General features: G+C 39.8%; 1 protein-coding gene across 1 annotated transcript in view; it reads left to right on the top strand.

Annotated features, from left to right (window-relative positions):
* BRD1 (bromodomain containing 1) overlaps positions 1 to 24022 on the top strand; it is a 47294-nt gene that overhangs the window by 15627 nt on the left and 7645 nt on the right. Inside the window, exons 4-11 of the mRNA XM_063446794.1 lie at positions 390 to 521; positions 1642 to 1770; positions 6070 to 6382; positions 7660 to 7923; positions 14384 to 14878; positions 22568 to 22703; positions 22890 to 23017; positions 23262 to 23371. Of these exons, the coding sequence (XP_063302864.1) occupies positions 390 to 521; positions 1642 to 1770; positions 6070 to 6382; positions 7660 to 7923; positions 14384 to 14878; positions 22568 to 22703; positions 22890 to 23017; positions 23262 to 23371 (1707 nt within the window). The remainder of the gene's footprint in view (positions 1 to 389; positions 522 to 1641; positions 1771 to 6069; positions 6383 to 7659; positions 7924 to 14383; positions 14879 to 22567; positions 22704 to 22889; positions 23018 to 23261; positions 23372 to 24022) is intronic.

The raw sequence follows: 24022 nt of genomic DNA, 5'->3' as shown, positions 1-24022 counted from the left end.
CCCACGTGCTGGTTGATATTTACTTTTCTCATTAGATTTGGCCTTACACAAGTTTTGCTTACTTTGATAAACTACTGCAACAATAGTCCCCCATCACTCTCAGCATAATGTAATTGTAACAAAATTATAGCATGGAGAATGTAGCTCTAATTAGCCAGGACATTAATGTTTGTCTTGTGTTTGTGCTTTATTACTGCCAGTCTGTATCTAGTGTAAATATACTGAGAGTTCCTGCTGCTCAGATATTGGAAGCTTTCCATGTGAATTTTACAGTTTTGCCGACTGAATTTAGCTTGAACTTGTCTTTTGGTAAATGTTCTTCTGACTAGCATTTTGTAAAAAGGCATTCTTAAAACAATAACACATTCTGTAACACTGGATTTTCCTAGAGGGAAGATGATGAAGAAGTACAGTCCTTGAAAAATAAATTAAAATATTGGCAACGGTTAAGGCATGATCTTGAAAGAGCGAGGTTATTAATTGAACTCATACGAAAACGGGAAAAGCTAAAACGTGAACAGGTAATGTTATACTTTTTGTTAATACCATTTTATTTAGGACAACCCTCCCCCAACAATGTTTCTATATATACTGTGAATTGAATTCTATTCTATAGTTACTGTGACGAACGCCCTTTGGTCTGATCGTTTGCCACAACGACCTGCTAGCCAGCCTCCTGCTCCAGGACTATGGGCCATGGAATCGGCTCATAAAAAAGACTTGGTTTGTGGGATTTATTTATTCTGTTCGGGAACCGAACCAACTCACAAACTGCGGACCACCTCTGTGCTTGCTAACCTCTCCTGACACTTCTATCATCATGTGTTCTAATTGTGCTGCTGGGTGGCCACCATTCATATGCACAAACACTTGTTCGCGAGATTGCAGGCAGCGGTGTTTGAGCGTCGATTACATGGAACTCAAATCAGACACTAAAACTCCCGAATATCGCTGAACTTTGAACGTCTGCTTCTTCCCCACACATGTCAGGAGAGCGCCATTCGGTAGGTTTCTTCATATGAACCCGTCGAACAAGCGCTACCAACAAGCCAGAGTGTGCTTTCGGTATTTCTTTTACGTGGAACTCTCGAAGTTGACCGGCAAAAGCACCAAACGCCCTGGAACTGTTTTGTGCATAGGACCATGTGTGCGGCCGGTCAGAAATTTACCCCGGTGGCGATTCGGCTGTTTTGGGGGGATCTGAGTGCTTTTTGATTATATACTGGTCGCTCAGATTGGATTGGCCTAATGAGTGAGAAGACCATGAGAGAGAAGCAGTAATGCTGGAAAAACTTAAATAAAATATTTTTTTATAAAAAAAATTGGGGCTAAACAGGAGGACAGGGACACTAAAGAATTAGGAATACAGGTTGTATTCCTAATGCTTTAGTGTTCCTTTAGGAAGCACTAAGTACTATGATCGTTTCAGTCTATAGTTGAAGATATGAGGCTTTTAGAATTCTGAAAGACTTCAACATTTTAAAATATGAATATTATATTTCAAGAAGAAAATAAAAAAGTACGTCTTACTGCTAGATGAATAAAACCACATGTTCATTGTCTGACATTGTCTTTTATTAGCTTTCTGTTAATTATGTATGAAGGTTGACTGACCGTATTCTTTATTGTGGGTATTTTTAGGTTAAAGTTGAACAGGTAGCTATGGAGCTCCAGCTAACACCGCTGACGGTCCTGCTACGCTCCCTTCTTGAACAACTGCAGGAGAAAGATCAGGCTCGGATATTCGCTCATCCTGTAAATCTCACAGAGGTGAAGTGCTTTTTATTTTTTTACTATTCCGGTGCCTTGTGTTGCAAATAGGCCTGCCACGTTTTCTGGGTGCACATCACTTATGTAAACTTTTGGACAGGATATAAAATGCTTCCCTGCAGCATGTAGAAATAGGTTGCAGACAGTATAGTCGGTCAATATATACCCAAGGCAAACTACACCTTGATTTAATTTCCCTTTTGCAGCATAGGAATGCCACATATTACAGAGCTGCATTGTACCAGTAGAAGCCTATTTATGAGGAATGCATTTTATAGTGTATAAACATTGGAAAAAAAACACCATCCCTAAAATGACACTTCTGTATTATAAATAATCTATTTAAAGGGACACTATAGTCACCTGAACAACTTCAGCTTAATGAGGTTGTTTAGGTGAGTGCTACAGCTACCCGGAGCCTTTTTCTTGTAAGCACTGTATTTTCTGAGAAAATGCAGTGTTTACATTGGAAGCTTGGAACACCTCTTGTTGCAGTCAATCAGACGGCCACCAGAGGGACTTCCGAGTTCAGAGGCCCTAAAAAGGCCTCTCGTCCGATGCATTCTGGGTGAATGCATCAGACGGGCTATCAGCACACAAAGCACTGTGAACGCGCTTTGTGTGCTGACAGCCTGTCAGCACTGCTGTGGGCGTGGCTTCAGCTGACAGCTGAAGCCCGAACCCACAGGGATGCTGTCCGGCCACAATAGTGGTTGAAGGGAGGGGGGGGACGGACCTACTCTCCTCCCCCCCCCCCCCCCCCCGGCCCCCACCCCTGAGCGGTGAGTGGGGGCCCTAAAAATAAGGGTGGCACATACTGCCCCCCCGGCCCCCACCCCTGTGCGGCGGGTGGGGGCACTAAAATTATCAATAAGGGGGGACCTATTGTCCCCCCCCGGCCCCCACCCCTGTGCGGTGGGTGGGGGCCTTAAAATAAAAAATAAGGGGGGGGACATACTGCCCCCCCCCGGCCCCCACCCCTGTGCGGCGGGTGGGGGCCCTAAAATTCACAATAAGGGGGGGGGGGGCCTACTGCCCCCCCCCCCGGCCCCCACCCCTGAGCGGTGGGTGGGGGCCCTAAAATTCACAATAGGGGGGGGGACCTACTGTCCCCCCCCGGCCCCCACCCCTGTGCGGCGGGTGGGGGCCCTAAAATTCACAATAAGGGGGGGGACCTACTGCCCCCCCCCCAGCCCCCACCCCTGAGCGGTGGGTGGGGGCCCTAAAATTATCAATAGGGGGGGACCTATTGTCCCCCCCCGGCCCCCACCCCTGAGCGGTGGGTGGGGGCCCTAAATACAAAGGGGGTGGGGACCCTAGTTAACCCTCTCCCCCCCCCCCCCCCCAAAAAAAAAAAAAACTTATCTCCCTACCTACCCCCTCACCCTAAAAATAATGAGGGGGGACCCTTTAACTAAAAACCTGTAAAGAAAAAAAAAATAAGATAAAAACAACTTACCATTCGATGTTTTCTTTCTTCTAAAATCTTCTTTCTTCAGCCCCAAAAAAGGCCAAATAAAAATCCATAATAACCGACGCAATAAAAAAAAAAAAAAAAAAACCCGAGCGCAAAAAAAATAATCCATCTTCACCCATGGAGGGCTCCGCGCAGACTGAGCTCCGCAGGGCGGGGGAAGGCTTATAAAGCCTTGCCCCGCCCTGCAATTAGGCTAAGAACACTCTGATTGGTGGGTTTAAGCCAATCAGAGTGCTCTTTGTCATTTTACAAGCGTGGGAAAGTTCTTTGGAATTTTCCCACGCTTGTAAAATGACGCAGAGCACTGTGATTGGATGGATTTCAAGCCATCCAATCACATTGCTCTGTGTCATTTTACAAGCGTGGGAAAATTCCAAAGAACTTTCCCACGCTTGTAAAATGACACAGAGCACGGTGATTGGATGGCTTGAAATCCATCCAATCACAGTGCTCTTTGTCATTTTACAAGCGTGGGAAAATTCCAAAGAACTTTCCCACGCTTGTAAAATGACACAGAGCACTGTGATTGGATGGCTTGAAATCCATCCAATCACAGTGCTCTGTGTCATTTTACAAGCGTGGGAAAATTCCAAAGAACTTTCCCACGCTTGTAAAATGACAAAGAGCACTCTGATTGGCTTAAACCCACCAATCAGAGTGTTCTTAGCCTAATTGCAGGGCGGGGCAAGGCTTTATAAGCCTTCCCCCGCCCTGCGGAGCTCAGTCTGCGCGGAGCCCTCCATGGGTGAAGATGGATTATTTTTTTTTGCGCTCGGTTTTTTTTTTTTTTTTTTAATTGCGTCGGTTATTATGGATTTTTATTTGGCCTTTTTTGGGGCTGAAGAAAGAAGATTTTAGAAGAAAGAAAACATCGAATGGTAAGTTGATTTTATCTCATTTTTTTACAGGTTTTTAGTTAATGGTCCCCCCTCATTATTTTTAGGGTGAGGGGGGTAGGTAGGGAGATATTTTTTTTGGGGGGGGGGGGAGGGTTAACTAGGGTCCCCCCCCCCTTTGTATTTAGGGCCCCCACCCACCGCTCAGGGGTGGGGGCCGGGGGGGGACAATAGGTCCCCCCCCCTTATTGATAATTTTAGGGCCCCCACCCGCCGCTCAGGGGTGGGGGCCGGGGGGGGGGGGGGGGGGGGACAGTAGGCCCCCCCCCCCTTATTGATAATTTTAGGGCCCCCACCCGCCGCTCAGGGGTGGGGGCCGGGGGGGGGGGACAGTAGGTCCCCCCCCTTATTGATAATTTTAGGGCCCCCACCCGCCGCTCAGGGGTGGGGGCCGGGGGGGGGGACAGTAGGTCCCCCCCCCCCTTATTGATAATTTTAGGGCCCCCACCCGCCGCACAGGGGTGGGGGCCGGGGGGGGGACAGTAGGTCCCCCCCCTTATTGATCATTTTAGGGCCCCCACCCGCCGCTCAGGGGTGGGGGCCGGGGGGGGGCAGTAGGTCCCCCCCCTCATTGATAATTGTAGGGCCCCCACCCGCCGCTCAGGGGTGGGGGCCGGGGGGGGGGGGGACAGTAGGTCCCCCCCCTTACTGATCATTTTAGGGCCCCCACCCGCCGCACAGGGGTGGGGGCCGGGGGGGGGGACAGTAGGTCCCCCCCCCTTACTGATCATTTTAGGGCCCCCACCCGCCGCTCAGGGGTGGGGGCCGGGGGGGGGCAGTAGGTCCCCCCCCTCATTGATAATTGTAGGGCCCCCACCCGCCGCTCAGGGGTGGGGGCCGGGGGGGGACAGTAGGTCCCCCCCTCATTGATAATTTTAGGGCCCCCACCCGCCGCACAGGGGTGGGGGCCGGGGGGGGGACAGTAGGTCCCCCCCCTCATTGATAATTTTAGGGCCCCCACCCGCCGCACAGGGGTGGGGGCCGGGGGGGGACAGTAGGTCCCCCCCCCTCATTGATAATTTTAGGGCCCCCACCCGCCGCACAGGGGTGGGGGCCGGGGGGGGACAGTAGGTCCCCCCCTCATTGATAATTTTAGGGCCCCCACCCGCCGCACAGGGGTGGGGGCCGGGGGGGGGGCAGTAGGTCCCCCCCCTCATTGATAATTTTAGGGCCCCCACCCGCCGCACAGGGCGGGTGGGGGCCCTAAATTATTATTGATAATTTTAGAAAGCGAGCTGAGCTGTCAGTCAGACAGCTCAGCTCGCGAACGCGCATTCCGCGCACATGCGCGGTAAAGCGCTCAGGTTCTTCATAGGGCGGCATTCAATGCCGCTCTATGAAGAACGCGATTGGTCCAGCGCGAAGCCGTCCCATTGGGCCCCGCGATTTCGTCATTTTGACGAAAAAGGGGGCGCGGCCTAGCGGGGAGCTCGGCGCTGGAACGGAGGTAAGTTTTTAATATAAAAACACCGATTTTTTTTTTTTAATGAATGAAAGTTCATATAAAAGCAAGAAGGAAGGCTGGGGGACCTGTCTTTCTTGCTTTTATATGGTGACTATAGAGTCCCTTTAAAATTGCAGGGCTTCATATAGTGGAAGCATTGAGAGCAATTGTTTTGTTTGACAACGGGGATTTGGGGGAGCAACCCATACACACTAGAAAAGATTTCAGGAGAAATTGGCACTCTTATAAAGTGTAAAACAAGAGACATTCTACTGACCGCTTTAGACAGCAAGCTCTTTACGGGTTTGGGGTCTTTCTTTAACCCCTTAAGGACACATGACATGTCATGTTTCCCTTTTATTCCAGAAGTTTGGTCCTTAAGGGGTTAATGCAGTCAAACTGCAGGGCAGTGAGGAATAAAGAAATACCCCCAGTACATTGATTTATTCACAATTAACTTACCCTGAAAATGTTCCTCCCAGGTTCCAGATTACTTGGATCACATTAAGCATCCCATGGACTTCACTACCATGAAGAGACATCTAGAAGATCAAAGATACAAGAATCTGAATGAGTTTGAAGAAGATTTCAACTTAATTATTGAGAACTGCATGAAATACAATGCCAAGGACACCATGTTTTTCAGGGCTGCAGTGAGGTTACGAGATCAAGGTGGGGTGTTACTGAGACAGGCTAGACGTGAAGCAAATGCTGTTGGTTTTGATGATGAAACGGGGATGCATTTACCTGAAAGACCAAAAATTGAACCACCACCACAATTTACATGGGAAGATGGTAAGTTGCATGTTCCTGTTAGCAAGCCTAACACATTTTTGGGTTGTTTCTTTTCCTCCCTGAATTCAATTAGTCGAAATCTAATTGTACTCTGAAAGATTTTTTTTTTTTTTCTTCACTGTACTATTTGTGCCCAGAAGTTTTTTTTTTTTTAATTTTTATTTATTTATTTATTTTTTATTTTTTTTATCCACCGCTGCCATACTACCTCTCTGATGTCCTGTTTTCTTGTGAAAGCACAGGTCATGGGTCACCAGAGCATCTGTTGCCAGTATAGACCATTTGTGATACCATTTGAAGTGCAAATCTGTTTAAAATGTATAAGATTTACCCCAGCCTCCCCCATCCTTTATAAAACCTATAAGATTTAGCAAATATCCTATATAGTTCAGACAAGGCAAATGTTGCAGATGAAGAGGAGAAATACGTTTTTTTCTTATCACTGCGTACTTGATTTATACGGACTGCCGGTGTCAAAGAACAAAGATTGTAACAATAACTCACGGGAAGCTAAGATGGCGCTGTCTAGTAGCAGGATTAATAGGTGTTGATTTCTACTTTTAATTTTATTTTTCGCAGTTCCAAAATAAATATTTTTTAAAATATAAAGATAAGTAAACAAGAAAAGAATACTGGGAAAATATATATATATATATATATATATATATATATATATATATATATATATATATATATATTTTACCCTATTTTATAAACCTTTATAAACCATTCAAATTATATATATCTATCTATCACAATACTTAAAAACCCCTAATGTAAAAGTTGGTTGTAAAAGTACTTGTTGAACTGTTGAGACAGTAGATTAGATCTAAATACCTGTGTGTGTGTATGTGTATATATATATATATATATATATATATATTCCCATTGTAGATACTTAGGTGACAACATATGTTGATCAGTTCTTGCCTGGTGTTCTCTTTCGGAGCAGATCACAAATGGCCACCAATATTTCCTCTATTATTATTTTTTTTGTTTGTAGCATTAATTTGGTTGGTTGAAGTGTGCCTTAATGAAACCTGTTTGAGTAATTGCACTTGATGTTGTGCTTAATTGTCCACTTAACCTTGCCTACGCCTGCAAAGAAAAATATATTTTGTGTATCCTTAACAGTGTCCTTTCCCTAGGTGCTAATAGTCAACAGTGCTAATGTGGATTGTTGGCTTTGCAGCCATGAATGCAGATAATGTAGCCAATAATTGTTTCTCTCCTCCCTCTACAAAGCATGTATTAAGCCTCTGTTTGTGTTTATGCAGTTGATAAACTACTGAACCCGGAAAACAGAGTGAACATGTCTTTAGAGGAGCAACTGAAAGAGCTTCTAGAAAAACTAGATCTGACCTTTGCTATGAAATCCAGTGGATCAAGAAGTAAACGATTAAAGTTGTTGAAAAAGGAGATCAATAATGTACGTCAGATGCTGTCTCAACAACATGTCCAACCTCCCCAAATAGAATCGGGTATCGGAAGCTTTGAAGAGGAGAATGGATCTATAATGGAAAATGATGGCGAAGAGGATGGTAAGGAAATTTAGAAATTTACAATGTGTGTGGTTTGTGTAGGTTAACGTGGATCTGTCGCCTAAACATGTGTTGGCTTCTTTTAGATAAACTTATAAAAGGTAACCATAACTCTGGCTTCTTTCTTCACTTCCGTGGGATTAATTTACCTAGGGACAATAACTGCTTTATATACTCTAACCAGGAATTTGTGGAGAATGCAAATGTTAGGCAAGCATAGCAAAATTGGAAATCCTTTTCAACTTTACTATTGATCTAAAGCTTGCAATTCTCTTTGCGGTTCTCCACAATTCCTGATTTACTTTGAAAAAAGAAGAGACCAAAGTCTGAAGAGAGAGAGGTTTTGGTCCTAGAAAAAGGATATCAATTGGATATAGTGTAATCCAAGAATATGAGAGCTCTGAAAAATTGTAAAATAGCTAAAGAAGTAATAATTTTTTTCATATATTCCTTTTTAATAGACTATTTTTCATTTAGTTTTTTACTTCTTTTATCAGTCATCAATCAGATTGTCCAGGTGTGTAGAATGCTAGTGTATACAATAGGACTTGCAATTTAAACTCCTGTGCCAGTAGCCTGGCTTTAAAAGTTACTGGAGGGTCCTTGGTATAGTCACCAGGGGTAAATTTCTACCTGCCAGGCCTGACTTTTAACTCGCTTGTGGGACTTTCAAGCCCTGTTATATACATAGTTTTCATGTTTAGGTATAAATGTTTCTATAGTGGCTCCAAAGCTGGAATTGGTGCTATTTGTAACAATTTACTCTATAAATGGTTCAATATATGATGAACTCCGTGTAAAGAGAAAGTTGTGTTTTTGTTTTTTTTTTACTTGAATTGTATTTCAGAGGAAGGATGAGATAACCTCCTCTTTTGTCTGAATCACTAAAGATGCTATTTAAGGCTAATAGCTGCAAACTGTAGTACAGCTGTATATCTGAATCATTAGGAGGGCTGCTTAAAACTGAAAGCCCTGGGTCAAAAGCCAAGTTGCTGGTGCTATAAGCTTTTTACACATACTGTACATTTTATCAGGGAGATTACAAAAGGCACAGTTGCGCAAAAAGAAAATTCTGCAAAATGTAAAGAAAAAGGTTTGAGCTTGTTAATGTTGGCACAGAGGGTTCAACATGATAGAAATTAAACTTAATAGCCTAAGAATTCTTGCTAAACTCTCAAAGTACTTTCTTGAATAGTAGGCTCTTACTGGTTCAGAAGTGTTGGTCAGTCAAAGCAGGAAATAGTTCTTCCAAAGCTTACCAGGAGTGCTGTTCTCCCTCTGACATATCAAAGCAAGCTGCTGACAAATGATGAGCAAACTCTATATTGGAGTGTGGGCAGGGACAGAAGATGCTTGAGCTATGCATGTTATCGGCGTCAATACAACACTATCCTAATTAGTAGGCATGGCTGTCTTGCAAGAACAGTGAATACTAATACAAAATATGAATCTAACCCTTTCATGTTAACATTGCCAAAAAGCCAGTAAGGTCCCCTAAAGTAGCGATGTGCAAGTCATGTGATTAATAGGTTTTGCTTCTCTAAATTTGGTGTTCAACCTGTGTAAACGAGTTTTCCATATCATACTTTTAAGTATAATGTATAAAAGGCTTTGCATAAAACAAACTTCTCGAATATTGAAAGCTAATTTTGAAGGGTGCGTGCATATGTTTATGGTTCAAGCAGCCGTAAGATTTGCAACTTGCCTCCTCACCCTGCCCATATTTCAAAATCTTGTTTCTTAGTTTTTAATGTTGGCTGATTATCGAAATTTGGTAACATCCTGAACTAGATCTTAAAAACTTAGTCATAGCATTTGAATCCTGGTTAATGATTTTATGCACTGTAGTGGGATTTTACAGCAATCCACATTTACTTGGCTGCTTTTTTATGTACTGAGATGTGGTACTTGTTTCTTCGAGGAGCTATTTGACCGATAACAATGCTTTTTTTTTTTTTCTCTCCCCTGTAAAATGTTCTTTGCTACCATAAGCTTGTTAACCATTCTAGTTTCTGCAGCATGGCTTTATTTGTCCAAGATGTTGGTCCAACTAATCAGACTTTATGACTTTTTTTTGGTTGAATTAAGATTTTGTTTGTTCCTGCTGTTAAGATTACAGTAGAAAAGTTCAATCATAACCTTCCTTATTTAAAAAATAAAATAATTTTTGTTAGCATTTTTTGTGCTGAATTCAGCTTAGTCTCCAATCTAGTATAACCTTCTATTTTGTCTTGTATTCCTAGATTACACCTCTCTTTGTTTTCTGACATGGAAAGTACATGGCCATTTATCATGGCAACATAAATGAACGGCAGAATGTGTTTCATTTATCGTCCTATTTTGTAATTTTGCTTATTTTACCGATTGTTGCCTTGTAAAGTCAATACCAGTCACATTGCAGAACGTAACATTGCCAAGTTATTCCCTGGTTTGTTGTGAATTATGTTGGTTATGGCTTGAAAGAGGTACTGTCACAAGATTTTCGTATACAACCCAATAGTTTACTGAAAGTTGACTCTTCGTTCTACTCCTTGTTCTAAAAAAATCTCACATTAGGTACTTGGTTCACCCCAGTGAACTGCAATAGCATGTGACAAAACAAAGGGCAAATTCTTCTTGAAATGCTGCCTGGCTATGTGTGGATTCTATATGCACTGGGTGTAAAGTCTGTTAAATGATCTTCACCATGTTTAGTGCAATTAAACATTACACCAGACAGCGCTTTTTTTTTTTTTGTGTTTTTTTTTTTTAAATAAAAATATATATTCATATTTAAAAGTCATGCAACATGGCTATCCCTAATTGTCCTGGAAATGTATTATAGAGAAATACGTCTTGGACGTTACAATTCTTGCCACTAATAGGCATTTGCTCTGTAGGCATCTTTTTTTTTTTTTTTTTTTAATTTCTAGAATTTTTTTTTTTTTCTCCTCTTTATTTTTTTTTCTTTGTGTTACTTTTGCAATGACACCTCCACCGATTAGATTATGCTTCATATAATTAAAGGCTATAAGCATATTGCAGAGTTTTTACTTTTCACGTCTTTATTTCATTAGTATAAGATCTTATTTGTAGCCTTTGAGTGGTGAGCATATTGTGTGGCAAATGCTCTAAAGTCTTCATGGTAATTTGAAGACAACTGGGATCAAAAAGAGTCCTGTGTGAATTATTAGGATTTTCTGTGGCCTAAAGTGTATTCATTGTGTAGCTCCCAGCACACATTATCTCTGTGAACCTGTTAAAGTATTGTATTTTTTTGTTCTTCAGTAATAAGAGGCCTGTGTTTAGAAGCTGTTCCCTGGCATCTCATTGTTCCCATTTCTTTTCTTACCATATGAATGAATACCATATGGTCGAGTCTTCTAGTTTTACCCATTAAGGCATTAGGGACCTTCAACAATTATTTAGAATTCCTTTTTCTGCAAATCTGCTTTTTGTAAATCAAACGTACAATTGGGTCGTTAAATTAATACAAGTACTTGAGGAAATCACACATTCGTCTTCCCAGTGACATTGCCTTCCTAGGGCAGTGTAACGGTTTGTTCTTCAGCTTTGAGTATAATTTCTTCTTGTACCATGCTAGGCTTTTTAGGTGCTTCTTTTCATTAAGTCTTTGCAATAGTTCCTTACTGGTTTGTTTTTATATTCCATATTATACTTCTATTCTATTGCTTTTGAAACCTGGTTTGGTCCATAAAATTAGTGGTGGGTCCCCTCACCAGCCCTTTATTTCTTTTTAGAGCTCTTTTGAGCACACTGAAGGCTGTCTATTTTGTTGTCACTTTAACCCCTTAAGGACACATGACCTGTCATGATTCCCTTTTATTCCAGAAGTTTGGTCCTTAAGGGGTTAAGTAAATTTTGCATACTTTATAAGAAAATTTACTTAAGCATGTCTGTGCTTTTATCTAATCAATAAAGGACTATAGCGTTGGTTATACAAATCACACAGCACTCTGCTCTCTGTGTCTGGCTTCGCTTCCTTGCCTGAGATCCTCATAGATAATTATAATTTTAAAACTAATTTTGAAGTGTATGTGGTACACTTATGGTCCAAGCAGCCATAAGATTTACAACTTGCCTCCTAACACACACCACCCATATTTCAAATCTACTTGTTTCTTAGTGTTTATTGATTAGCTGATCATTATCGAAACTTAGTAACATTCTGAACTATGTTACTATCTATATCCATTTTGATCATACTTGCAGAAATGCAAAATGTTAAAGGAACATACATCAGTTTGCGACAACTGGCTCATTCAAAAGCTTTAGCTTTTAGCAAGACAGTTGCCATACTCTGCAGGCTGAATTTTTTTTTTTCTAATTATTATTTTTTCATCATATTTACCTGTTTCTTCTTATGCTTTCCACACCAACTCCATGGGGGGAACACTAATGTAACCAATCGGTGTCCTATCCCTAGGAATGCTGGAAAAGTGCATTGGGAATGTCTGACAGATTTAAACATACAGCTGGAAGGTCTTTTCACACTCAACACTCTTGACAGGGGAAGAATAGAGGAAGTCTGATCAGTGTGATCATACAGAGCAGGCTCCGCTGTCTGGTTTCTCTCTCCTATTGCTGCACATTGATGCCCTATTTTTGTCATTAGTGGACTTGTATGCAACTGAGGTGGGTGGAGACAGAAAAAACTCCACTACCCAAGAAGCATGTCCATCAATGCAATCTGGCCAAGTTTATAGTATGTTTATAAACATTTATTGCACACTCTTGAAAGGTGTTTTTTTTTTTGTTTTTTTCTTGCTTTCTTTTGGTTTGTATATTTGTTTAAAAGTATTTGCTTGCTGGTTTAATAAAATAATTGTAGAAGTCATGCATGTCCTTTTAATCGGCATGAGACATGGGACAGTCATGAAACGGTCATCCCTCTCGCTGATTCATGCATGGCAGTTTGTAGCAAATCATGTAACTCAACAAAATGGCATGCACTACTAGTATCTGCTATTCCTCTTATTCCTCTTATTAAGCAATGCTTTTTGTGCAGACTTTTCAGGAAGCCATCTCTATGCACTGGGGCTTTATGGGAGTGCCGTACAAATTAACTGTCTAGCAGAAAAGCTAATACACAGCAGCAGGTTTAGGCTGTGTCTTCATGATCCTATACTTTATCAGGGCACATGACTCTGGAGAATCAAAATAAGTCCCAGTCTGTCAATACTGTGGGGAAGCATTGTGATTGGCTCAGAACAACACTTCTGATGATGTCAGCAGACAGCTTGCTATTCTGAGGCAGACATGGGGCAGAGCCAGCAGCTTCAGGCTTGAACACATGTAGGATTTTACTATATTTAGGGAGGCAAGAGCGGGCCAACGGGGCTAGATGGTGGGTTTAGCACTATAGGGTCAGACCTATGTTTGTGTTCCTGACCCTATAGTGCTCCTTTAATGTCACACACATTATACCAAACTAAAACCCAAACATTTTGAGCAGTTCATCTTTCTTTTCCCCCTAACCCTTTACTTGTGAACACTAATTCAATTGCTAACTACAAAGAAGAGAGGAGAGCACATTTGAGGATGTATGGCTGTGGTTTTATCCTGTATCCTGCTTAGTGGTTACAAAGAATGAATTGGTGCTTACATACTGTATAGCATGAACCTGCATTGAGGGATTATAAACTCTGAGTTATGGAGAATTACATTTACCATTCTCTGCAACCCCCCTCAGTGCTACCAAGTGCTGTAGTGGGATCTGAGAGTTTTACTGTTGCAGCACTGAGTCAGTAATTTATACGAATCTGAATATGAAATCCCTTCCCAATTATTACATATGAAAACTTGCTATGACAAGGCATGAGCTACTGATGGTGAATAGCTTGCCTCTTAATTCTGTGGGAAGTGTTGCGACTCCCTGTATTATTTTAAATCTTGCCCCTTTAAAGTTAAAAAGTAACCGTTCTTTGAAACACAACTCTATAGTTGTACTGAACCGAAAAGATTGCGGTTTATATACTTGGGTTTTAGATAACATCCTTTGACAGCTCATCTTTTAGATGTAAACATCACCATGTCTATTTGCCATTCTTTTATAATCCGGTACACACTCTCCAAACTGGAAAGATGCCTACTTAGGAATATTTAAAATTTGCACTCTGTTTCCACCAACCACTGCTGTACAATGTTAGGGGTAGAACTGCAATAATCATACAATTAAATGTTAAAACATTTTTGGGGGAATGCATTGGACTAAATAGTGCTTTCACTAAACACATATCCTTAATGAATATTTTGTATAGGGTTTTGTTTAAGAATTCCTACATAAAGAGGATACACTAAACCTGTTAATGCTAGAATTGGAATTTAAGCTTACATTTAAGTTTCGTATCTGTCTGTTTAAGAAATACATAACTTTTATAGTTTAGATTTGTTGCGTAGATTTATTTTTTTTAAGTAATACAGTTTTCAAAAATGGCACTTTTATTTATAATTTTTTCAGGAGATAAATCTCCCCCTAAACTTGAACCATCTGATGCATTACCTCTACCTTCAAACTCGGAGACTAATTCAGAACCACCAACCCTCAAACCAATAGAACTCAATCCCGAGCAAAGTAAACTTTACAAAAGAGTCACATTTGATAATGAATTACATAGTACCACTGTCCAGAATGAAATGCTAAATGGACACAATCCAGAACATTTACTTAAGGACAGTAATCTCACTGAGTCGTCAGATTCTGAAGTAGCGGAATCATCAGCTGATGTAAACAGACGTACATCCATTCTCTTCCGCAAATCAAAAAGTGTAAGCCCCCAAAAGCCTGCAAAGAACGCTGAAACTCAGCCAACTTCTCCACAGCTAGGGACCAAAACCTTTTTGTCTGTAGTCCTTCCAAGGTTGGAGACACTCCTGCAGCCAAGGAAAAGATCGCGGAGCACGTGTGCAGCTTCAGAAGCAGATGAGGAGTCCCCTGTAAAGCGTTTGGATACAGGTAAATACATTCATTTATTTCATGTACATAAGTTAAGCATGAACATGATATCATGGATACTGTAACTTTAACACAGTTTATAAAGCTGGTAATAAATATGTAATTTCACTCACAGACCCATTTAATATATTGATGTTTATTTATAGACAGTGTCCATGATGTCTCTCATTTTTATTTCTGCATTTCCTAGTTATGCCTGGAAAGTTGAATATTCCTTGTAAACATTTACACATTTGATTTCTAGCTTTTTACTTTTTTAATTTGATTTCTAATATTATTAAGGAAGTTGAGGATTTCTCATTTATCACTTACATTTCATGTTAATTTGACTTGAGCATCACAATGTGTTCTAGATCTTCACTAAAGAACAGTCACCCCCTACAAAATACTATTGCATACAAACTTTGTAATTGTGCTAAATTTAGTTTAAACTTGGCGAATCACAAGTGAAAAATCCAGAAAACGCATAGCCAGTTTTGGTGTGTGGTTTTCTTTCTTTTTTGTTTCACTTAACCGCATATACCTGTGTTCCCATTTTTAAAGCCATTAGAAAGTCAGATAATTTCTTTACAGCGGACCATCTCTTAATTAAAATACTTTTATTTCCCTCCAACTGCAAGTCTTATTTAAAAGTTAAAATCAATGAAAACCAATCTGAAATTAAAATAAAATGCTTAGCCATTGTATCATATATAATAAATATATTATAGGGATACTCTAAACACCAAAACAACTTTTAGCTTAATGAAATTATTTTATTGTACAGATTGTGGCTTTACAATCTCACTGCTTTTGGTGCTTAGTGTCTCTTTAATTCTAGATTTAAACATATGTTTACATAATACTTTAAATATTTGACTGTAAAAATACACATTTCTGTATTATCATAATTGTCTTTAAGACCCCACTTCCATTAGGATCGATATTGCAGTTATGTGCGGCCCCTACCTTTGATCGTGTCAAATGTTGTTTTTTTCTTCTCTCAATTGGTTGAGGTCTTGTGTGGGATTTTCTTTTTTTTTTTTCCTACCAGAATTGAATTCTCTGTGTGTTGGTTAGTATGTATCAGTATCTGATCACTTTCAACTATATATAAAAATATGTTGCAGTTGAATAGGCAGAAATAGTGCAAACATGGTGTCGTTATTTGCAAACTGATAAAGAAATGTTTTGGTAGTCTTGTACTTTGTTGTAGAGATTAAATCTCAAATCTTCCCAGACCTGTTAGTTAGATTATGCCTGCATAAAGTTAGCAAACTCTGCTTTTAACTCAATGTAGATCTAGTTAAATTTCCAACATTTTTAAGGTAGTGCTATAGGAAGCAGGGTTTTTACTCGAGAAGTTGTTTTTTGCATTGTTTTTTGAGCAGCTGCTGTGATTTTGTCATGTTAATCTAAGCTTGCAATTGGTGTACTTATCATTTCCCCCCTACCCCTCTCTGTGAATGTGCCAATTCTTAAACACTTACAAAGTGGCAGGCAATACCAACGGTCGCATGTCTCTCTTGGTGGAGCCAGATGACTTGTTTGTAAAATATTGCCAGTAGGCTTAAGAAAACCTTTTTGTCGGGTGGCAATGAACCATTTCTGTTTTAGTATACATTTATATGAACAAAATGAACTCTGTCTATATAAGGAGCTGTCTCGATTCACTGCTGCCGGTACATGCTGGACTTCATGTGACATCTGACATTGAGCCCTGGGAAGCATTACTATTCCCCTTAGTAGAAAAAGCTTCAGAAAATGATTAAGCCACTTTTCATGAATTCACAATCTTTAAGTTGTGTAAGGTTGGCTTTCCTCAATAGTTCATACCTACTCATTTTGAACATGCATAATTAAATGCAAAAGTCGTTTTTTTTTTTTTGTTTTTTTTTTGTATTAGGTTTACAATAGCTTTCTTTTTATGGCTCTCCAATGTAATATTATGGAAACCTGCTTATGTTGTTTAAAATGCTATGTAACATGTAGCAATGTTAGTAGGATCTGTGTAGTGTGATGGCCCCTCCAAACCAAAGAAGACTACAAATACTAGCCATTTCAAATCCACCATTACTCCATTTGCTGTTGGTTATTAAAAGGACACTCTAGTCACCCAGACCACTTCATCTCATTGAAGTGGTTTGGGTGCACTGTCCCTGTCACACTTAGTCCTGCATTGTAAAACATTGTTGTTTTTGAGATTGCAGTACGAAGACCGCTTCCAGTGACGGTTTACTAGAAAGCCACTTGATGGGCTTCCGGGATTTTACAGAAATTAGGTAGCCTGACAGTGGACATCTTCACGTTCTGCAGCGTCTGTGAAAACCCCAATAGAAAAGCATTGATTTGATGCTTTCTTATGTGGAGGGCATATACCGCTCGCTACGCATGCGCATTAGCCACCTGCTGGCTGACGCTTGAAGAGGCGCTGAGGGATATTGGTGCTGGAATCGAGTGATTGTTAAAAAGGATTTTAACCTTTTATTAGCTGTGGGGTGGTCTGCTGGCAGAGACCACCAGAGAGCACTTTAATGTTAGGAATACAAATGTGTGTTCCTAACATAAGAGATTCTCTTTAAATTGCTTTATTCCAGTTGCTTTTCTATCAGACAGTACTGTATTAGCTTTGTGCTGAGACGAATAGTACGATAAATATCTAAAAATGGATAACCATTTATAAATATTTGGATGTGATTTACAAAACCGCAAAAAAAGGTTTATGTATAAAATGCAGTTATGAGCCCATGTTTTATAATGAAGAAAAATGACATCATGTGCTGGGTCAGTACCCTTGGAGAACTCTGACTCAAGATTTCTTCGTACTTGGAAATGTATGTAAACAGACTCATGGCACCGACACAACTGCATTAATAGGCTTTGATCTCTTATTCATGTTGCATTTTTTCACATTACAATCTAGTTAACTGTAAAAATAGTTTTCCCCCATTTTAGCCCCTTATTAGCCTGTTTATATTCACTTGTATTATTGCCTGGAGTGTCTCTTTAAATTAATATTTGCAGTCAAGGTGCTGTTATGGACTATGTTTGACTTGGTGGTTTGAAACCTAAAATTGGTGGCATGGGACTCGGAATTATTTGCTAAATTCTTAAAAGGCATAATTTTAAGGAAAAAGTGCAGATGTGTATTTTTTCTTATCTCCAACTTTGCTTTAGTTGATGCTTGGCTATTTTAGCTTAAATCTTAATTTGGTTTTCAGCTCCCTGTAGTTGGATGTTTAGAGAATATAGACAGTTATGTCTAAAGCAATTTAAACTGTGAAATGTTTCTCTTCTAACATGTAATATGTTTAAGAATGTAACACTTATGTTTCGTATATGTTCAGAGATTGGAATAGGACATACAAAAAATATTATTAAAGGGACACTCTGGGCACAAATACAACTAAAATGCCTTTGAAAAGTTTTTAGCTTCATTCATTTGCAGTATTTTTTGCTTGCTCATACCTTGATAGTTTTTGCAAAAAAATAAATATTTTGTAGAATACTGCATCATAAGCTTGCTTCCTTAGCCAAACTCGTTCATACCGGAAATACTTCCTTATCAAATATCTGCATGCACAGCTCAGCCACTGACAGCACTGAGTGATCTAAACTACAAAGCAACCAGCATTCAAATATTAGGAGAGAACACTCAAAGAGACATTAAGGATATCACTACCTGTTAGTAGTTTCTCGGTCTGCAGCCAGAGTGAGATTAAAAGCCACTCACTTAGTGCTGTTGAGATACACAGATGAGGAAGTCATTCTGGCATGACTGGGTGAGGCTTGTGGTACACTTGCATGCAAAAAATAAAGCACATTAAAGGAACACTATAGGGCCCTGAACCTATAATGTTAAAAACACTATCTAGCCCCACTGCTCCCCCTTGCCCCCCATAAATATAGTGAAATCTTACCTTTATTCCAGACTGCTGGTACTGGCTCTGCCCCTGACCTGCCCGCTTGGCTGAAATCATCAGAAGTGGTGTTCTTAGCCAGTTACAATGCTTTGGAAAGCATTGGATTGGCTGATATTGTGAAGGAGGCAGATCAGGGGCAGAGCCAGCACAAGCCAAACCTAGTCCTGGTCAGTCAGCATCTCCTCATAGAATCAATGCATCTCTGAGGAAAGTTCAGTGTCTCCATGCAGAGGGTGCAGCGGAGGTGTCCCTAGGCTGTAATGTAATCTAATCACTCTGAAAAGACAGTGTTTACTGCAAAACACCTGCAGGGACTGACTAAACTCACCATAACTATTACATTAGGCTTTAGTTGTTCTGGTGCCTATATCCCTTTTAATGAAAACCAAATCAAATGCATTATAGTTGTATTTGTGTCCAGACTGTCCCTTTACAGGAGTTTCCTATGGCATTCATGGATGTCACATGACATTTATTTATATATATATATATTGGAATTAATCTTCTAATCTAACATTTAAGTTTAAAGACACATTATACCTCACTGGCCTTTTATTTTTATGTATTTTTTTTAACCTTTGCAGTTTTATTTATTTTGTATATTTCCCCTAAACTGCATGCATTCAGTAATAACTGTCTTGTGTTTGCGTAGCAAAATACAGCATGTTTCAATTTGTGTTCATTCCTAAACAGAAAAAAGAGCTGACTCCATTGCCAGTAAAGACCTGTTTTTTACTATTTGTGGAAAACATCAGGTAACTTAAAGGGATTCCAAAAAACTGTGAACCATTTTGGACCTGCAACAGTTTACCCAGTGGTTTTACATGAAACGTGAAAGCCTAGAAAACTCCTTATATGGAATGTTGCCTGTCATAGAAGCCAAAAAAGGCATTTATACAAACATTTATTGAGAAGATGTAACAAACCATTCATAAGCTGAAAGGACAGATTCATTTATTGGAGTAAATTCTGCAGCAAACTCTTGCCTTTTATACGAATCAACACTTTTTACATCGATCAACTTACGGTTTCATATTATACAGCATTACGGACTATTGTCTACCTCGCTACATTCATCTAGATGCCTTAAAACATTTTCCTCCCTTCCCCTTTTTACTGTCTGTACTGGCTTTTGCTTGGTACTCTTAACCAGTAGGAGTTAGTTTGGAAAATATTATATTTGTAACAAGTGCAATTACGTTCTTGTACATTTTTTTTAGATGTGTCTATTTCAAATGTGTTTAAAACCTTTTTAGACAGATGCAGATCAGAATTAAGCTGAATTGGCATTGTTTTCTGTGTGTGAACTGGGTAATTCATAAATTTATACCATCTATGTGTGTAGATACTTTTTTTTTTTTTTTTTATCTAAAAGTATAAATCTGAATCTGTAAGCCAATAAAAGACTTCTTTTTTTTACCATATGTAGGGAGTTTTTATTTCCGAGGCATTTACTTGTATAATTAAGAGTGTAGCAAATTGTTTTTTTTTTTTTTTATATTTCATTTTTTTTTTTTTTTTAAATGTATCTCTCCCACCCCCTGCGCACACAATTTCATATCCAAGTGCTTTTAAAAATGATCAACCCAGGTGATATATACTGATCTAATGCTGTAACAATAAGAATATATCCCACATCTGTACAATGAAGGCAGAGCAAGCTTTTCTGAGTGTTGGCGTTTTTAATGTTATTTTTGTGTGTATTTTGGAAATGTACTCCTATTTGCCATTTGGCAAAGTTCTATAAAGCAAATCATATCCCTACGTTTTATTTCATTGGGATCTCTGCAGAGTTGGTCCCTAACTTGAATGTGGTATTTTCCTCTATTCTGTCAGGAGCTCATGAAACATTAGTTTCAGAGTTGGCTCTGAATTTAGCACTTTAATTGTACATGACATAAAGGTTGATTCACATAGATTTCAGTACAAAGTGTATTGTAATGAACACGTTACACATTTCATTTCACACAATAAAACTTTTTTTTTTCTTTTTTTTTAGTTTGTTTTTTGTGTGTCAACCGACAGTGTTTTTATAGTCTTGATCTATATACTATGCACAAATACATAAATATCTCACTGGCAGTAATGTTACATTATTTTAATCATTCAGAGAGATTTATTGTAAAAATACAGAGGACTGTTTCCTTTTTTTATGAAGACTTCTCTAATGGAGTCCTGGATTAGCTGCTATTATATCCCAGATATCTACTTCCAATATTAAATTAAACTGGGCTCTTCTATTAGCAGACCATGCCAGAATAGAGATATAAAGATGTCTTTTTATAATGTTGCATTCAACAGTTTTAAAGGAACAGTCCAAGCTCCATAATCCTTATAGCTGTAGTGATTATAGTGACAGGAGTGCCTTGGTGGGGTTTTTTTTTTTTCCCCACTGTAAGTAGTCTTACACTAGTCTTAATCTTAGAACGGTTTGACTTTTTAGGGGTTTTCAGGGCAACTCTCCTCGCTTCCACTACTTCTGACGGATAGCCATAAGCTTCTAAGCAGGAGTTTCCATTCTCCTGAGTTAAGTCCTGTAGTGCATGGCTAGCACATTGACTGAGAGTGCCAGCGACTTCCTCTCAGCCAACAAGTTACATCCGGCACCTCCAGACTTTGCTCAGAAAGCTTCCGTTTGTCTGTTGGAAGGACTGGAGGCAGTGGACTTAAGGTAAGAAGTCAAACCGTTCTAAAATAGTTTTACTATTTAGAGTGGGAACTACGGTGCACTCTATTGGTTATGGTGCTTGCAGAGTTCAAGTATTTTAGTTCTCAGAAAGCTCCTCTCTTCAGAATAGAAAAATAAGAGACCAACTGTTTTATTGACACAGATACACAAATAGAAATACATGTAGAATAAGTCATTTAAATAGTTAGTTTACGAAAAGGAGTCCATGGAATTGCTAAAAAAGGCGCTGTCACCATCTGGGGACTTTGCAGAATTAGCGAGGGGAGCAGGTAAAGGGGAATTCTACTTACCTGACCCTGTCCCACTGGGGCACGGTCATCTTCAGCACCAGGAGCCGACATCACTGCTTTACTCTCATGCTTGTGCGAGTGTGTACAGCATTGAAGTCTATGGAGGATCCAGCAAGATGGAGGGTTCCTCCACAGACACAGCCAATTTCCTGCAGCAGTCACTGATGATGGCCAGAGGGATTGGCACTTCTAGATGGCAATAGCTCCGCTTGGTGTCTAAAAGTGTCAGGCTTAGAGGAAATACTGACGCTAAGTTGTCCCTACTTTGTCTCAATATATCTCTGGACTGCGTTGAAATTTCAGTGAAAGTCTAACACAGTCTTAATGAGTATTTCATAAAGCTATCTCAATGAAATACAAATTTTTCAGGGGGTGGCAGTGCCACTTTAACTTATTTTTCATTAAAAACCCATACCAAGAGGCATCTATGTAGCTATTGTGCTGCAAGTGCCATTATGTTCAGTCATGCGCAGAGCCCTGTGATGTCTAAGGATTTCTGGAGTTGCAGTTGCCTAGCATGTTGTATGACAACGGGCCTTCCTGTTGTATCACAAATTAATTTCATCCACATATATCAAAAAGGCAGTTAATGAAACTGGATATCGTAGGCCTGGGTACGTAAAAATTCAGTGCGATTTATTGCTAGGTTTGTATGGCTTCATTTAAATACTGTCAATTAAAGGTTATTATATTGTGTTAAAAATCAAAACCTGGAACTCTCATTGGACCCAGTCATGTTTTCTGTATCACACCATTAATTAGATCCTGCTGATACCTGTTGTGACTCCATATTTCTACCTGTTTTCAGGTCTCGCTAATGGTTATGCAGAAGGCGAGAAGGCAAAGGACTTTGATCTAGGTCGAAGTCGGAAGATGGAACCTCGGCGACGTTGTGCGTCAGAATCCAGTATCTCTTCGAATAGCAGCTTGTTGTGCAGTTCGAGGTAAGGCGACATTCTACACCAATGCTTTTTTTTTTGTCCAAAAATGTATTAATTTAAATTTATTAATTTAAAATAATTTACATTTTATGTATTTTTGTTACTTTGTCCCCCCTTTTTAATTTTTTTTTTTACTTTTTTTTTTTTTCCCCCTTACATTTTAATAAATTGATGTTATTTTTCTCTCAGTTTTAGTTTGCCAAAATGTGGCAAGGGCAAACCAGCTCTCATACGACGCCACACCATAGAAGACAGAAGCGAATTAATATCTTGCATAGAAAATGGGAATTACGCAAGAGCAGCCCGAATTGCAGCAGGTATGTAGATTATTGTGGGCAAAATGCCAATTTATGAGGTTTCATAAAGAAAATAAGTTTTCTTTCTCCTGACCAAGATCTTGCACATTACCAGTTTAGTAGGCTATCTTTCATTTAAAACCAAAAGCTTTTCCACCCAACAAATGCACTAACCTACATACATACATATTTTTTACGAATTTGTTGGTGGCTGAAGTCTCCTTTAAGAAGCAGTCCTCAATATTTTTTTTCATCTCTTCTTTAGAGGTTGGGCAGACTAACATGTGGGTCTCTGCAAGTGCAACTGCGTCGTTTCTCGAACCGTTAAAAGTTGTCTGGGCAAAGTGCAGTGGATATCCTTCTTATCCAGCATTGGTAAGTAAACCCGTTTAATATTGTATGAATAGGGTAAATATATATTATATTAAGGTGGTGATCATACATCGGGTGTGTGTAAATCTTTCCATGCACCTTGTGATGTGTACCTGGCCCTTTCAGTTTCTAACTTCTATTATGTTAGAATCCAAAATGGGGTGTGTGGGTATTTCCATTAGCCTTTGACCAATGATAATTTAACCCTAACTAGTAAATACATATCCTTGATGATTGTATTTGGGACACTCTAGCTTTCATCTGTGAATAACTTTCATGGCCTGACAATCAGTTTGTGTGTGTGTGTGTATACATATACATTTTTTTAAATTTTTTTTTCATTATATGAATACCGTATATACTCGAGTATAAGCCGAGTTTTTCAGCACATTTTTTGTGCTGAAAAACCCCAACTCGGCTTATACTCGAGTCAGAGTCTGTATTATGGCAATTTGCATTGCCATAATACAGACTGGGGGGAGAGGGGTGCTGGCAGAGCTGTACTTACCTTTCCTGCAGCTCCTGTCAGCTCTCTCCTCCTCCGCGCCGTCCGTTCAGCACCTCGGTCAGCTCCCAGTGTAAATCTCGCGAGAGACGCGGCTCTCGCGAGACTTACACTGTGAGCTGACAGAGGGAGCTGCACAGACCGCGCGG

This window comes from Pelobates fuscus, chromosome 3 (assembly GCF_036172605.1).
Source record: "Pelobates fuscus isolate aPelFus1 chromosome 3, aPelFus1.pri, whole genome shotgun sequence".
Classification (NCBI taxonomy): domain Eukaryota; kingdom Metazoa; phylum Chordata; class Amphibia; order Anura; family Pelobatidae; genus Pelobates; species Pelobates fuscus.
Note: the sequence above shows the minus strand (reverse complement) of the source record. Positions and strands in the feature narration are given on the sequence as shown.